The 16,584-nt window shown below is 41.1% G+C and overlaps 1 protein-coding gene across 1 annotated transcript; it reads left to right on the top strand.

The window, feature by feature from the left end:
• Positions 1–151: 151 nt before the first annotated feature.
• Positions 152–14,846, top strand: wdr36 (WD repeat domain 36). Its single transcript, XM_085413286.1, has 22 exons — positions 152–406; positions 1,211–1,238; positions 1,336–1,436; positions 1,762–1,879; positions 1,972–2,104; positions 2,780–2,834; positions 2,928–3,060; positions 3,152–3,327; positions 10,498–10,618; positions 10,772–10,837; positions 11,114–11,203; positions 11,285–11,427; positions 11,514–11,631; positions 12,149–12,314; positions 12,416–12,524; positions 12,606–12,685; positions 12,774–12,881; positions 13,004–13,235; positions 13,691–13,810; positions 13,921–14,002; positions 14,361–14,548; positions 14,648–14,846. The coding sequence occupies exons 1-22, from the start codon at positions 260–262 to the stop codon at positions 14,795–14,797; spliced, it is 2,664 nt and encodes an 887-aa protein (XP_085269412.1). The 5' UTR covers positions 152–259; the 3' UTR covers positions 14,798–14,846.
• The last annotated feature ends 1,738 nt before the right edge of the window (positions 14,847–16,584 follow it).

Below are 16,584 nucleotides of genomic sequence, written 5' to 3'. Positions count from 1 at the left end.
CAGAATATTGCAAAGTTTTATTTCTCATCCTGTTCCGACTCTGCGGTCACGGTTCTGTCCTGTTTCCGTCCAGCAGGTGGCGGCACTGAGCCGAAGCGGAACCTTGCTGAGCCGGCGGGATGTGTTTCCTGCCGGACTTGATTCCTCGTGGCTCCTTCGTGTGTGTTTTCTCTGCGGCTCCTCGCGGTGCCTGCTGTTTACCTGTGTCTCCCTGTCTGTTCGGTGCTCTCTTAGGTGTGCTGTTCTCCGGTGAACGGACATGCCGGCCGGCGGCAGCTCTTTGTTCTCCGGTTTCCGGGTCCTGGGACTTTATTCCAACCACGTGCCGCACGCGCTCCGGTACCACTTGAAGCACCGGGAGTCCTATGTGGTGACGGCGGTCGGCCGGAGCTTCCACACGTTCAACGTAAGAACAGCCGCACGTGCTCACACACAGTCTCACACTCAGTGTAAACCTGACTAAGACCGCCTGCAGGACGGGGAAAGGCCGAGACTTTATAACCGCTTATAAACACACACGGGGTTACGGTGGCTTTACTTTAGGTTATGACGTTATGTCCACTCACCGCCCACTTTATTAGGCGCACTTTGCTGGTACCGGGTTGGGCCTCCTTTGGGCTTTAAAATATTTTGGTCCATGTTGACATGATGTCATCACTCAGCTGCTGCAGATGTGTCAGCTGCATCCATGATACAGATGTCTCAGCACGTCCCAAAGGTGCTGAGAGGGATTAAGATCTGGTGACTCTGGAGCTTACTAGAGTGCCGTGAATGCACTGGCATGTTCAAGAAACCAGCTTGGTATTAAATGAGCTTCATAACCATGTTCATCAGAAGATGTTGATCCTCATCTGAGCGTCTGAGCTCCCTGTGTTTATACTCATTACTGATCTATGCTCTGATTGGTGGATTGCTGGTAGGTTTTTTAAAGTGCACCTGCAGCCTGAACACATTTTAAGACCCAGGTTTAATCAGGGTAGTTTGTAAAGAGTTATCCTTCAGTGATATGATAATCTTGTTATGACTGAGACATACAAAGAGGATCAGCGATGAAGGTTTTATTGATACCATCAGGAGTATTGTTTAATTTGCGGATTTCTGATCAGTTTCCTGTGTGGAGTCCATCCTGAGCGCCTGTTACTCTGAAAATAACCTGAATGCTGTGGCTGATATCTGTTGATTATTGATGATCTGTATTGGTCTCCTGCAGGTGAACAGGTTGGGGATCGCTGCTGTCAGTGAGTACTTAGATTTTTATTTTATTTTATTTTATTTCTCTCTGATTGGCTGCTATTTTGTGATGTACTGTAATGAAATTGTGATGTTGTTGTCCAGGTAACAGCCTACCAGATGAAATCACCTGTTTGGCAGCCGACAGGATGTTGGTGTTCGCCGCCACCGGACGGCTCATCAGCGCCTTTGCCAGGAACAAAGAGGTACCAAAACTGTAACCAAACATTATCATCTTTTTTTTTCTTAATTTTAAATTCTGACTACTTTTTTTTAGTTAAACAAATTATTTAATTTTCAAACATAAAAATAATAAAAATCTTTATAATATTTGGTGCTTTTGCTTTTCTGAAATTCAAATTAGAAAACAAAATATTAAATGTTATTTAAATAACTAATTAAAAAATCTGTTTTATTTCTATTTGAATAATTTTTTTCTTTATGGTCAGATAAATTTAAATTAAATAATAAAATAAAATAATAAAAACGAGCAGAAAATAAAAATGAACCAGTAGTTTGCTCTCCGTACAGGTGGTGATGCATTACAACGGTCATGAACAGGAAGTGCGCCTGCTGCTGCCTCTGGGTGATCAGCTGATCTCTGCTGACAGCGGCGGTGATGTCATCGTGTGGGATGTCCAGAGTGGGGGTGAGTCTGAAGTGGTGTGGCTTGCCCTGCACTCACCTGCTGTAGCATACATGTGCTCTTACCCATCATGCCTCACTCTCTCTGCCTCTCAGAGGTGTACCTGAGGCTGCACTTTGACCCATCAACCTTTGACGTATCAGCCATGATGCACCCAAGCACCTACCTGAACAAGGTGCTCCTGGGGAGCTCCCAGGGTGCACTGCAGCTCTGGAACATCAAGACCAGGTGAGGGTGTAGCGCTCGACTCTGAACACTGACAGAAACACATTCAGAAATCCCCCGAGATTCTGTCTGATTTTAGGTTTCCTTCCATGTCTCTGTGATGGTCGCTGTGTAAAACGTGCATACAAACACCAATGACATGTTTGGCACTGATCACCACCTGCACTCATGTATATATCTTCTACGTAGCACTCTTAATTCTTATTCTCATGTATATATCTCATGTATATATCTTTCTACGTAGCACTTTTAATTCTTATTCTTACTTTTATTTTTTTCATGTCTATTTAAGCGCAACTTATGACACTATGTTTGCACTGAAGCACCGCAGCAATTTCCTGATGTTGTAAACCTGCTCAACATTTGGCAATAAACCCCTTTCTGATTCTGATTCTGACACAACTACCATCAGCATGTTCAAAGGAGCCTCGACTGTCTCAGCTTGTGGGCCTTAGTCGCTTACAAAAGTATCTTCTGCTGCAGCATGCTGTCAAAAATAAATTATTTTAAAATCTTAAACGTTTTTTATTCTTTTATAAAAAGTGACACACGTACATGTGTTTTAAATAAATATTTAAATTGTTGATGTTAATACTGTAAGCTACATGTGTATCCATATTCCTGCGTCAGTGTTAATGTTAAAGTGATGAGGTGTTAATAAAGTTGTTTGATCCTCAGTAAGCTGCTCTTCACGTTTGCTGGCTGGTCAGCAGGAGTCACAGTTCTGCAGCAGGTCAGGAACTTCACAGACTTTTATTGTTGGAAGTAAATACACACCTGATTCTTTTATTTTGAAAGATTTGTAAATGAACACTTAACTTTCCAGAGTCCTGCGGTGGATGTGGTTGGTGTTGGCACCGCAACAGGTCGCATCATTATTCACAACATCCGACTGGACGAGACATTGATGAGCTTCACGCAGGACTGGGGACCAATCACATCGCTCTCTTTCAGAACAGGTACACATGATGATGTCATGCCCATGGCGCTCGCTGCCATTGGCTCCGTCTCTCTTCACGTATTCACCGTATCTTTACCTCTGTCTGTCAGACGGCCCTCCCATTGTGGCGTCCGGCAGTCCTCAGGGCCACATTGCATTCTGGGATTTAGAACGTCACCAGCTCGTCACTCAGCACAGACACGCCCACAGAACGTCCATCGCTGGGGCAACGTTCCTGCAAGGAGAGCCGATATTGGTTACCAACGGCGCCGACAACGCCATCAAGGTAAAAACAAAACAAGCGAGAGAGATTTATGAAAACCCTTTGATAACTTTCTAATGTTTAACTTTATTTTTAAATATTAAAGAAAAATTTAAAAAACACAATCCCACTAACAAACAACAAAAACCACGACAGCAAATAAAATTAAAACAGCTAAAAGTGTAAAAACAAAATAGAATATGAAACTACAAGAATAAACAGGGTTCGTACGGGTGCTTGAAATCCTTGAAAATGCTTGCATTTCAGATGTGGTGCTTAAAAGTGCTTGAAAGTGTAACTGTATTTCATTCACCACAAACAACTATCTGATTGAATAGTTTTCTTATTAGATAGAGAAATAAAATGAGTCGCAAAATGTAAAAGCAAAATTTCTCCGCCTGGGCTGCCTTGCGTCTGTTTCAACGTGTGACCCCGCCCCTCCCTCGGTCAGTCGAGGATGAGTGCGCTAACATACCTGCAGGTTGCTGTTTTAATGAGTGTTTGATGGAAAACGACAGTCGCATGATAGGTGAGTTCTAGTAAATAATTTTCCAGTATGCGTACGTTACACACGCTGTTTTTTAAAATTATGATTATTATTTTGCTATCAAACTCACTGGAGAAATGATTGAAATGAACTGAGTGTGATGCAGTATGGCAGCGCTATTATGGAATATGCTGTGAACTTAGCTAACGTTAGTTAGCAGTGTTAATTTACTCAAGTGAAAGCTTTAAACATTAGCCCGATGCATAACTAGCTAACTTAAGGCTTTCTGATCAACCCTCTGGGGTCGACGGACCCAGAGTCTCCATTTCAACTTGGGTCGAACATGCGGACTTCAAACTATATACCAGTGTTTAAACTGTGTTGATAGGCCACGTAAAACCGATGTGTTTTGAATAAAACAGTGGCGTTTACTCTCGGAGGAAACGGTATAAACGGCGTTTTCTATGGAGAGTGCTAGCAAATAGTGATGGGTCGTTCGCGAACGAAATGGCTCTTAGAGCCGGTTCTTTGACGTGAACGACTAGAGCCGGCTCCTTATCGCGAGCCGTCACGTGGGTTTTTTTTTCTTTCTCTCACCCTCTCTCTCGCACTTTTTTTTCCCGCTTCACTCTGCACGCGAGCCTTGTGCTTTACGCTGGGCAGAGGGGGGAGGGGCGGTAGTTACACTCAGTAGCACAGGAACAGAGCCAGAGGGAGAGAGAGAGAAAGAGAGCCAGGGACAACAACGTCACATTAGAAAGGTATAGTAATCATCCACAACTATTTTCGGTTGCAGATGATAAAGGATTCAGAAAGTGCGGATTCATGCGGGCCCATATGACAGAGAATGTGCATCTTCTTTTTGTTTTCATATTTTAATTTATATTTAATTGTGTTGTGGTTTGCAGTGTTTTGTGTTGTTTTCACTTTAAATTTGTAAAAGGAAACAGCTGAAAATTTAAATAGTTAAAAGTTGAAATGTGAATAGTTGATTTTTGTATTATATGATTTATTTATTACATTTTATGTGGCGTGAATAAATAAAAGTATATTTACAGTGGTCCCTAGAGACAAAGCACATACAAACTTCAAATCACGTACGAACTCTGAAGCATGTACAAACTCCAAAACACGTAAAAACACGTACAAACTCCAAAACACGAAAAAACTCCAAAACACGTACAAACTCCGAAGCACGTAAAAACTCAGAAGCACATAAAAACTCAAAACACGTACAAAAGACAACAGAAGTGCTCCAGGATGCTGGGCGCAGTGTTGAGCTTTTGTTATCTTGTGGCTACACAAGCCAGCAAGTACCAACGACCGGATTTGGTGTGTGATAGTAACAGGTAGATGAACTTTTTTTTTAATTATTTGAATATATTTGAGTGCCTGTGTATAAATACACAAACAATACACACATGCTTTCAATTGTGTAATTTAAGTGATCTAGTAGCTCTGCTTTGTAAGTTCAGTTCATGCTAGAAATGTGTTTTGGAGTTTGTACGTGTTTTGTCTCTAGGGGCCACCGCATATATTTATATATAAACATATATAAATAAAACCACTTTTTTTACGTTAGTAATTCCTTTTGTGCATAATTTTATATTATTGTGAATAATAAATTAATTAAAGCAACAAAACAACCTGAAGAGCCGGTTCGGAGCCGAAAGAGCCGGCTCATTTTAGTGAGCCGAACCGAAAGAGCCGGATCTCTAAAAAGAGCCGGAAATCCCATCACTACTAGCAAACACGCTTTGCTTGTGAGTGAAAAAAGAAAAAACACTTCTTCCCTATTGGTGGAAAAATGTACCATGTCGACAAATCAAATAATGATATGGCAACATGTGGCATCTGGTTGTTTGGGAAGAGGGAGAAGTGAGAGAGCACGAGTGAGCGAAAAAGAGAGAGAGAGTATACGTGAGAGATTTGTGACGTTTGCCGTGTTTGGAGTCTCAAGTTAGTGTGTTGTCTTGTGTAGTTAGTGTATAGTTGTTGTTTTGTTTTGTGTGCCAGTTCTACTAGTGAACGTCACAGTTGCTGCCTTAAAGCCACCAAAGGCAGACTGCAGTGTAAACGCTGAGTGACACACCTGCTGTCAGACCTGCAGGTTTATCCCTGTGCTGTTCTCATCTGTGTTATAGTGGACACACACTATTTTTTGGAGTTGCATAAATAATTTGTGTGCTTTTTTTATTTGATGCAGAGCACCTGAGTGTTCTGTAAATAGTTATAATGGTTATACGAATAACGTCTGAGCCTTGGCTGCGTTTTTAGGTAAATAGTACCATATGACATTGTTGTTTGCAAAACTTGTGCATATTTTTAAAAAATGTACAATTTCAATTTGCATTAAAAGTTATGAAAATGATTCCTTAAACATGCCTGTGGTTTTTACAGTCAAAAATATCCCTTTCTACTCGTATTTTAAATTATGTCTGAATTTAGATAAATTGTGCTGACACATTATGTCAAAATGAATAAATAACAGATTGGCAGGATAAACAGTTTTTAAAGGTGAAATATAGAGGCCAAATCAAAATAGTCAGAAACGGCCAATGGACCCCAGAGGGTTAAAGGCTAAAAGCAAAGTTGTCACCAAGTACTGTTTATATTTGTGTGTATTGCTGCAGCTTTTTTGAGTATTAACTTGGTGCCTTTGGGTGAAATAATGGTAAAATGACTGATCCATATGGTCACAAAGAATAGCCACTTGTTTCTGTGCTACCAAAGTTCCCCCGGCTTTCATTCAAAATGTGTTTATCGTCAGCACCGACACATTAATCTACTTAAACATTATAAATGTCTGCAAGCTCACACTGAGGCCTGTGGGGCACTATCAGCCCCTGAGACAGTACACACATTTATGTGTTTTTGTATATGAATATTTCATACTTTAAGGCTGCCTGTTTATTTAAGGAAGATACAAAATACATTGGAACTGTACATAATAATATCATGGATGATAAATTAAATAGATTTTAAGTAGATACTTGTGCATTCTTAAAGTCTTATATGTTGAATTGAACTATGTTTGTTCAAAGCCTCCCAGTCAGTGCTGTTCTCCATGCCTGTCTGACTGTACATGATGTTATTAGCACAAATTCATCATGATCATCATTCAACAGGAGAAGAACATCTCAAACAAGCTGATTCGTTCACATTTTCACATCTTAATTTTTAAGGGAAATGTGCATTTTGAGTTTATACACTATGTGTATAAGGCGACCGTTTCCTTTTGCAGTATTTTTGTGTGGTGCTTTTTTCCTATGTCTTAACAAAAGGTGAACAAAGGTGTTTAAGTTCACCCTGATTTTTTTAATTTTCACATGGTCTTACTGAGGTGATGCGAGGTTGTTTTTTTTTGTTTTTTGTTTTTTTTGGGGGTGGGGGTTTACGGGGGGTGGGGGGATGTGCTTGAAAAGGGACGTTGAAAGTAGGGCTGCTCGATTATGGCAAAAATGATAATCACGATTATTTTCACTGAAATTGAGATCTCGATTATTTGATGATATTTATTTAACAATAACAATGTATTGAATAATGGCTTTAAAGATTGTCAAAAAATAATATAGTGTGCAAATACTGATAACAGTGCAAATGTTTGCAATATAAAACATAAATGAAAAATGTAAACATCTATGTTTCGTGAACTTTGCAGTGTTGCTCTGTGGTGCAGCTACGACACTGTAGCAAAGTTTACACACTGTGTCTACTTGATCCACGTCTGACTCCGCGAACCCATAATGTTTCCACACCACTGAAGTTTTTTTTTACCTCTCTTTTCAACCAACGGCAGTCACTCTCCTCTCCAAATAACTTCTGGGGCCCGTTCTTCGTACCTCGCTAAGTAAGTTAGCTGGATTTGATTGTTGACGATTTCGCGTGATCCTGGATCGTTCGGTTCCCCGACGCTCATCCGGGACTTGCTGTCATAGCAACAGAGCCGTAAGCGTAAACCTGCTCGGGAGCAGGTTTACTTTATGTAAACAGGATTAGATCGCGGCCACGCAGGTATGTCCGCTTCATTTATACGAAAGCAACAGCGATATTCCACCACTGTTTCACCATAAATAAATAACATCAATGTAACTAAAGATAATGCAGCACTTGATCCTTTTATTGATGTCACACAGATACATACAGGTCATTTCCTAAAAAAGGGAAATGAACTATTAACATTCTATTACATGTATGTGATTATTACAGATGTAATTCATATTTCAGAGTAGTAATTGTAAATTACTTCGTGTAATCAAGATGAGAGACCACGGCTATAAAAGCGAAGGTGGATTTGGGAAGCCTGTCGCAGCCATGTCCTGTCCGTATACGCGACCAACCCATTGCGGAAGGTGCAAGATTGATAAGGAGAGTCCTCAGAATTCAGCGTATATTGCGGGATAGACAGGATCCTTTAGCTCAGCGCGACAGTGTGCTCATTGAGAGATATCGATATTCCCGTGAGGGTATTATTCACTTAACCAACTTGTTGACGAGGGGGTGCAGGACCACCACCTGTCTTTTTTTCCTCTGCCCTTTTCTTGGTTGCTGTTATGAACAAACTAACAGAGTATTACAGGCCAGTATTACCTTGCCAAGAGACGAAAAGCAATCTAAGAGATAAATATTACCATTCTGTAGAATACTCCTGTATTCCACTTTTACTTGTTCCCATGTTCTTGTGGGTCCTGTTGTGGCTCTAATTTGAAAGGGGATATAATATAACATATTATAATATAATATAATGCCATATGATATTGGACAATATAGTGTCATATGATAGATCTACCCTACCGCCTACTGGTGTTGGCCAGAGGGGCCGATGGCGCGATATGGCAGCCTGGCTACAACCGTAGCTGCCTCCACCAGTGTGTGAATGTGGGAGTGAATGAATAGTGGTATCGTAAAGCGCTTTGGGTGCCTTGGAAAGCGCTATATAAACCCAATCCATTATTATTATTATTATTAAATTACCTACGAGTTTGATTTGTCAGCAACTTTCTGCCAGCCCTCTCTCCTTGCTTTTGCAGCCTTTGCAGTGTTCTCTTGCGTTTTAATTAAACTCTGAAACTCCTGAAATCCCTCACTCATGAGTTCTTGCTCTGCTGCCGGAAAATACCGAGCACGCCCCTTCGACATTTTCGCCGACCAATCAGCGGGTTGCCGATCAATGTTTCTACTATCGATGCGTAGCCCCTTTTACGACACCCAGTGATGTCACATTACTGCGTCCAGCTGTACTAATCGTCAACAGCAGGTGTGTTCGGGGAACCGGATTAGCGAGCTCACGGTTAGCGCGATGGTTTGGTCTTGGATGTGTCATTTGATCTTGGATGTAGTGAGCGACGTACGAAGAACGGGCCCCTGCTTAGCTTTCCGAGCTTCCCTTGGGTCCTCTTAATTGTTGTGACACGTGTTCGAAATGCAGAGAGGTGCGCTTGATTTGCCACACGGAGCAGCGCGAGAGTAAAGCACGAGGGAGGTGCTAATAATCGGCTCAGTCATTTTTAATGATCGTTGAAAGCCCAGATCGTAATCGTGATTAAAATTCGATTAATTGAGCAGCCCTAGTTGAAAGTGCTTAAAAAGTGCTTGAATTTGATCCTGAAAAAGGCGTATGAACCCTGAATAAAGTGATTCCATTTAAAAACAACAAAAATACAACTTTTAAAATTAACTACATATAACTAAATAATAACTAAATCTAACTAAAATCAGAGACTACGATGAATAACCCTCTGGGGTCCAGGGTATAATTGGCCATTTTTGGCTACTTTTCATTTTATCTCCATATTTCACCTTTAAAAACTGTTCATCTTGCCTTGTTTGGTATCAGTTTGGTATCAGATTGTAGAGTTATTTTTTCATTTTGACATACTGTATTAACACAGTTGATCTAAATTGAGACAAAAAACATAAAATCCGAGTAGAAAAAAGTTATAATTTTTACTGTAAAAGCCACAAACATGTTTAACTTGAAATGCAAATACAAACTGTACATTGCACAAGTTTTGCAAACAAAGTTATATAGTACTATTTAACTAAAAATGCAGCCAAGGCCTCAGGTGTTTTTTTTTTTTTTTTTTTTTTTTTTTTTTTTTTTTTTTTGTTGTAAATAACCATTTAAAACTATTTAAGGAACAATCAGGTGTTTTGCATCAAATAAGAAGGGACACAAATTGTGTACTCCAAAAAATAGTTAGTTGGTTGACATGGTAAACTTTAACACCAATAGACGGGGAAGGGGTGTTTTTTCTTTTTTACTCCCAAGCGGAGAGTGTTTGCTAACGCTGTCCATAGAAAACACTGTTTTTACCATTTCTTCCCGCTGTAAACACCACTGTTTGAAAAAAACATTGCTTGTATTTTTTATGATAACTCTAGTTTTATGTGGCCTATCAACACGATTTAAAAACTGGTATATAGTTTGAAGTCTGTGCATTCGACACAAGTTGAAAATGAGACCCTGAGTCACTGCATCTTGACCAGAGGGTTAAAACCAGAGATCAATAAACAAAAAAAGAAGTATAAACAAGAACTGCAGTAATAATAAAAACAAAGCAAAAAAAAAAACTCCCAACAAAAGTCAGACATTGAGGAAAATATAAAAAATAACTTATATTATAAAAAAAATAATGAAAAGCAACATTCTCAATTAAATAATTACAACAAAATATAAAACAGTAGAAAACCTTTTCCCCCCTCAGGTGTGGATTTTTGATCAGGAAGGAGGCGGAGCCAGACTGTTGAGGATCCGTCAGGGACACAGCGCCCCGCCCACCACCATTCGTCACCATGGCAATGACGGAAAAAACATCCTAAGTGCAGGTAAGATCAGATGATAGTATACATATTTCTTTATTTATTGTGCCATTTTTATTTTTTCTGTGTCCTCCTCTTTTGAACCCGCTGTTTATATTTTCTGATATTTTTTTAACTTCTTTATATTTATGTTTTGTGTTGCTTTTGCCCGCCCTGCAGGTCAGGATGGGACACTGCAGTCTTTCTCCACCGTCCACGAGCGCTTCAACAAGAACCTGGGTCATGGTAAGCTCAGCCCTCCCATCAGACTCTGTTCAAAAAATGTGACATTTTAGAGTCGCTTTCTCAGACTCAGTGTGTCTGTCGGCAGCCTCTTGATAACAATAACACAAAAATGATGACACAGAAAACTGAACTCTTACTGTTCGACCTATTTCCTTTATTGGCTAAGAACATCCTCCTGACTTCACCCACTGCAGTTTCATGTTGGACACTAAATTCTGCTGCTTTAATAAAAATCTTTTTTTTTAATTGAGTGTGGTTTACATTTATTTCTTTTAGGCTCTGTTAACAAAAAAAAGGAAAAGAAGAAGAAGAAAGGACTGACGTATGAGGAACTGCGACTTCCTGCCATCACAGCGTTCTCCTCCTGTGAGCACTATGACAAGCTGTGCAGAAGTCCATACAGAAAACGTTCCATTAAAGCTGACACTGTCCTTTTTCTGTTCACAGCTGTCACTCGTCAGTCAGACTGGGACGGCATCGTCGCATGTCATCGTGATCGCCTAGCAACAACCACATGGAACTACCAGAGGTGCACGATGGGAGCGCACCATCTGCAACCACCAGGCTCACGAAGGGGTGCCATCGCTACGGTAATAGCATCTTTAAACCTGTGTTTCTCTAAGCTCCTCTCCTGGATGGCTCTGAGGGTCACATGACTTCCTGTTTCTGCACCCAGGCTGTTGACATCACTTCCTGTGGTAACTTTGTTGTAATTGGGTCATCTTGTGGCCGCGTGGACGTCTACAACCTGCAGTCCGGACTGCATCGAGGTTGCTACGGTGACGATGAGAAAGGTGTGTTCACCTTTTTTTCCTGTGATTGCAGCACTTTCTCATTTTATTAACCCAAAGCCCCCGGTAACTGCAGTTTAATCTGTCATGCTATCGAGCCCTTTATGCAAATATGAACATGTATACACAGAAATCTTAGAATCTCAGCTAAATGCTCATATAAATCATTTCTACAACTACCAAACACAGCGAAAACAAGCGATGATTAAAAGAGCAGTTGCGTATTTGCTAAAAAGTCCACTAAGCACAAACAATGGAGCCCCAAACCAATCCCACTTCATGTAACACTGTAAACAATGGCTCATTAGCTCTCAGAGACCTCCGTCAATAATTGCACAACGCCTAATAGTGCTGTCATTTTTCACTTTTTGGCTTCAGAAGCATAAATCTTTGCACAGAAGATGTTTATATGTTGATTAATGATTTTCTGGATTAAAATGTGAACTTGGGTGTCATTTTCGAGCAGGAAGCTCAGAAAGCCCTGTAGTAACAGGTTAACGCCAATGTCTTGCTCCTCCAGCTCACAATGGTGTGGTGCGAGGCATCGCCACAGATACCCTGAACCAGCTGACCCTTACCACAGGCTCTGATTGGCTGCTGAAATTCTGGCGCTTCAAATCGAAGAAGCTGGAAGAAGAGATGAAACTAAACGCTGCGCCGGCTAGCATGAAGCTACACAGGGAAAGGTAGCTAGGAGCTAGCATGATGCTAATAAACTGCATGATTAGCTGCAGTGAATGCTAACAATTAGCATTCCCTAACACTGCTCACTCTGTTTCTCTGTTAGTGGGATGCTAGCATTAGCACTGGATGACTTCACTTTGGTGGTTGTCGACATAGAAACCAGAAGAGTCGTTAGGAAATTTGCAGGTCACCACGGCAACATCAACGACATGGTGGGTTGGATGAAGGTGTTAACATACATACACTACGTCACACAGTATGCTAAAAGGAAGCTAAATGTTTTTATTCCTCAGACATTCAGCCCTGATGGCCGATGGCTGGTTACTGTGGCAATGGACTGTACCATCCGTGTCTGGGACCTCCCCTCTGGAAGGTAAGACTGAAAATTTTAATGAGTGACTGGGACAACTAATCAGAGACATTAGCTGATCATCAGATCCATCATTTTCTTCTATCCTCAGTCTAGTCGACTGTTTCCTGGTTGCCACGGCGCCAGTGAGCGTGTCCTTGTCCCCGACAGGTGACTTCCTTGCAACAGCTCACGTTGACAGTCTGGGCCTCTACCTCTGGTATGTACTAATCACAATGCAGCCTTTGCTACAGCAACCAATCAGGGGCTTTTTTTCTTATTCACAATTGGTCATATGAAAGTCCATTATCAGCCAGTCTCAGTGCAGTTGTCCTCCTTTAGGACTAATAAGAGCCTGTGTGGGCCTGTGGGGCTCCGCCCCCTCCCAGCTGACTACCAACCAGTTGTGGAGACTTTACCAGGCGTCACGGTGGAGGAGACAGAACAGGAGGTGAATTCTGAGGAGGAGGAGGATGTCTATCAGTCAGCTGAACAACTGGGGGCGGAGCTTGTAACTTTGTCTCTGCTGCCAGAGTCTCGGTGGAAGAGTCTGCTGCACCTCGATGAAATCAAGGTGAGGAACTGTCACTTTATTAGGAACACTGTGAGCAGCTGTGGTCCTTGATTTCAAAATCATTTTAGTGGGGAGGACAAAAGAACCAGTGATAGCAGTTAAAACGTGAAGTGAAATGATCACTTTTTCACTTGGGTTGTTGCCAAAAATAAAAACAACATCATAATCCTGTGAAAAAGGAACAAACCTGACTGTGATTGATTCCCAGTCCCATCTTTGTATTTATTAAATCAAATATTTATGTTTTGTTTTTTTCATGTTCAGTCTGCTTCTTTTTAAAACCTCCCTGCAGCACATACTGTTGATTCTTCCACATACCAGCTTCACCTGGGAGTGTGATGAGTCAGCTCATGAACAGATTAATTCTTTACATGATCACAAATCAGCTGATGGTCTCTAAGGATTGAGTACTGATCATGTAACAACCTCTCACCTGTGTGATTTGGTGTTTGTAGAAAAGGAATAAACCCGTGGCGGCCCCTGCTGCTCCAGCTGCTGCTCCCTTCTTCCTGCCGACAGTTCCCGGACTCACGCCTCGATTTGCGACACAAACACAAACCGAGCACGAAACACAGGTAACATATGCCTGGGACCCGCTCACATCGGGACCTGAGTATGTTTTAGTCCAAACTGAGGATGTGCACTTTAATCATGCGTAAATAAAGTCGTGTTTCCTGTGTCTCAGTCTAAGGTGCTGAACTGGGGCGTGCTCTCTCAGAGGTCAGAGTTCATCTGCACTCTGGAGTCAGCTCTGACCACGGGATCATGTGAGTTGGGACAGGATTGGCTCACCTTCGTGCTTTTATTTTTTAATACTAAAATCTAAAGCTGGTATTTAATCAGAATTTCAAAATAAAAGCTGCTTACTGAGCTGACAGAAAAACAAAATTAACGATAAAGAAAGAAAACAGCTTAATTTTTTTATACCTGAGGAGAGTCTGTAATGACAGTAACTGAATCAATTATCCAGTGATTGATTAAGACGTTTTTGTGGTCTTTAGTCCATATCTGATATTGCCCGTAACATCATACTTTTGTATTTTATCAGAGTATAAATAGATGGTTTTCATCAAAGTTTGAAACACAAACCTGAGTTCTGATCAGAGATCAATACTCTCTCTGCAGTTGATCAGCCGCTGCGTCTCCTGAAGGATTGTGGGCCAGCAGCGCTCTCTGTTGAGCTCAACTCTCTGGCTCCAGAGGGGGGTGGAGCCAGAGAGCTCCTGCTAGTGTTCATTCAGATGATTGACAGCATGTTGGCCAGTGGGCGGGACTTTGACCTAGCCCACGCTTACCTGGCGCTCTTCCTAAAGGTTAGCCAATCAGAACACACTCGTCAACTGTGCCATCTTTTATTGTGGAAGTCTCTTCACGATTTCCTGCTAACTTTTTTTGTTTTGTTTTTTTTTTAGCTCCATCTTCGCTCTTTATCACAGGACGCCACCGCCATGGAAGCTTTGAACCACCTCTTGTCCCGGTTGGAGAAAGGTTGGGCGGAGCTACAAGCATCATTTGACCAATCGTTATGTCTGCTTTCATACGCAAAGAGCGCCCTGCTGTGACACACATACATACACTTTTTGTATTCTAATAAATTTGTTTTGGATTCTTCTTCTGTGTTTTTATTTCAACCATTCAATGAATCTTCTTAATGAAAGATTTCAGTGCTGATATGCTTTTCTTCATCACTTTCCTAATGCATGATCTCAATGGCAACATCTCAAGCTAAAGGAGAATAAATGAGAGGTTTGGTGTTTGAACTACACAGTGGATGTCTGCCTTATAAAAACTACAATATCCAGAAATTGGACTACAAAATGCATACCTTACTTCACTCAAATGTTTTTACTGAGATGTTTGAGCAGTTTTTATAAGCGTGACATTCAGAGTTCAGTTGTGGGTTCATCAGCCTTTCAGGAAATAAAAAACACCATTAATGAACATCTTTGTGATCTGAGTCTGTCTCATGAACATTTCTGTGGATTATGGGATGGTATCATCTCCTATTGCAAATAGTATGTAATAATAGAATAAAATAAAAATGGTAAATGGCCTGTATTTGTATAGCGCTTTACTTAGTCCCTAAGGACCCCAAAGCGCTTTACACATCCAGTCATCCACCCATTCACACACACATTCACACACTAGTGATGGTAAGCTACATTGTAGCCACAGCTGCCCTCGGGTGCACTGACAGGCGAGGCTGCCGGACACTAGCGCCACCGGGCCCTCTGACCACCACCAGTAGGCAACGGGTCAAGTGTCTTGCCCAAGGACACAACGACTGAGACTGTTGGAGCCGGGGCTCGAACCGGCAACCTTCCAATTACAAGATAAACTGCCAACTCTTGAGCCACGATCGCCCGAAAACATAAACCTTTAATTGTCCCACAGGGGGAAATTTGGTTGTAACAGCAGCAAAAAAACAAACAAACACATATACATACAGAACAGGACATAAAATTTTTACATATTTACACAATCTGCACTTTTTGTGTATTGTACCTCTGCATTAAAAAGTGACATGTAACTTCCAATAAGTTAGTATATATAAACTGAGAAAAGTAATGTGCAATAAAGGGAGAATAGAAGCTGCTTATGTCAGAATTTAGGATTTGAGCATCTCTGATTGAGGCTGCAGAGACTTTGAACCTCAGTTGCTCCACCCGAGAAGTGGAAGTGGCCAAGGATGTGACACCTGCTCTTCTTGTCTAGCTTTTGCTCCTTCTGATAAGCATGTTTTTTTTTAAATGATTCCCGTTCATGCGCACATTTACCATCACGCATATATGACAGGCACCACTGACACCCGACACTTTCACACGTGAAGTACAGTTTCTTTAAACAAAATGTGTTTTCAGGTAAAGAAGGAAATCTTTTCATAGTAGTGTCAGGAACAGTGGATGAATAAACCCCTTTGAGTCTCCGCCGTGTACAAACAGAGCATGTGTCTGTATTATCAAGGACATATTTACACACATTTGAGAAGCAGTTCTACCCACCAATATTTGTATGCGAGAGTGAAAACATTCTACATTAAGAGCTCGTTCAGTCCTTTTCTGTGTAAATGCCATTATTGTTCTGGGACTGAGGGATGTTCTGATGGAGGAGTGTTGAATTTTTAAAATCCTAGATTGAAATGCTGTTGTCAGCTGTCATGCTGTAGTTGGTTAACGTTACAGCGTAGTCGCTTAAATCTGATAAATATTTAACTTGAGTGACAGTTACAGTCACCAGGAGCTGTTCATAATTAAAAAGCTGTTCCATAAACATGTTTTCAGACCAATGAAGATGTTTTTTGTGTGTGATGGTAATATTGTTCCATATCAAACATCTGGGAGGAGAACAG

Source organism: Rhamphochromis longiceps, linkage group LG7, assembly GCF_057381845.1.
Source record: "Rhamphochromis longiceps isolate RC_006_pf linkage group LG7, R_longiceps_female_GT1.1, whole genome shotgun sequence".
Classification (NCBI taxonomy): Eukaryota; Metazoa; Chordata; class Actinopteri; order Cichliformes; family Cichlidae; genus Rhamphochromis; species Rhamphochromis longiceps.
Note: the sequence above shows the minus strand (reverse complement) of the source record. Positions and strands in the feature narration are given on the sequence as shown.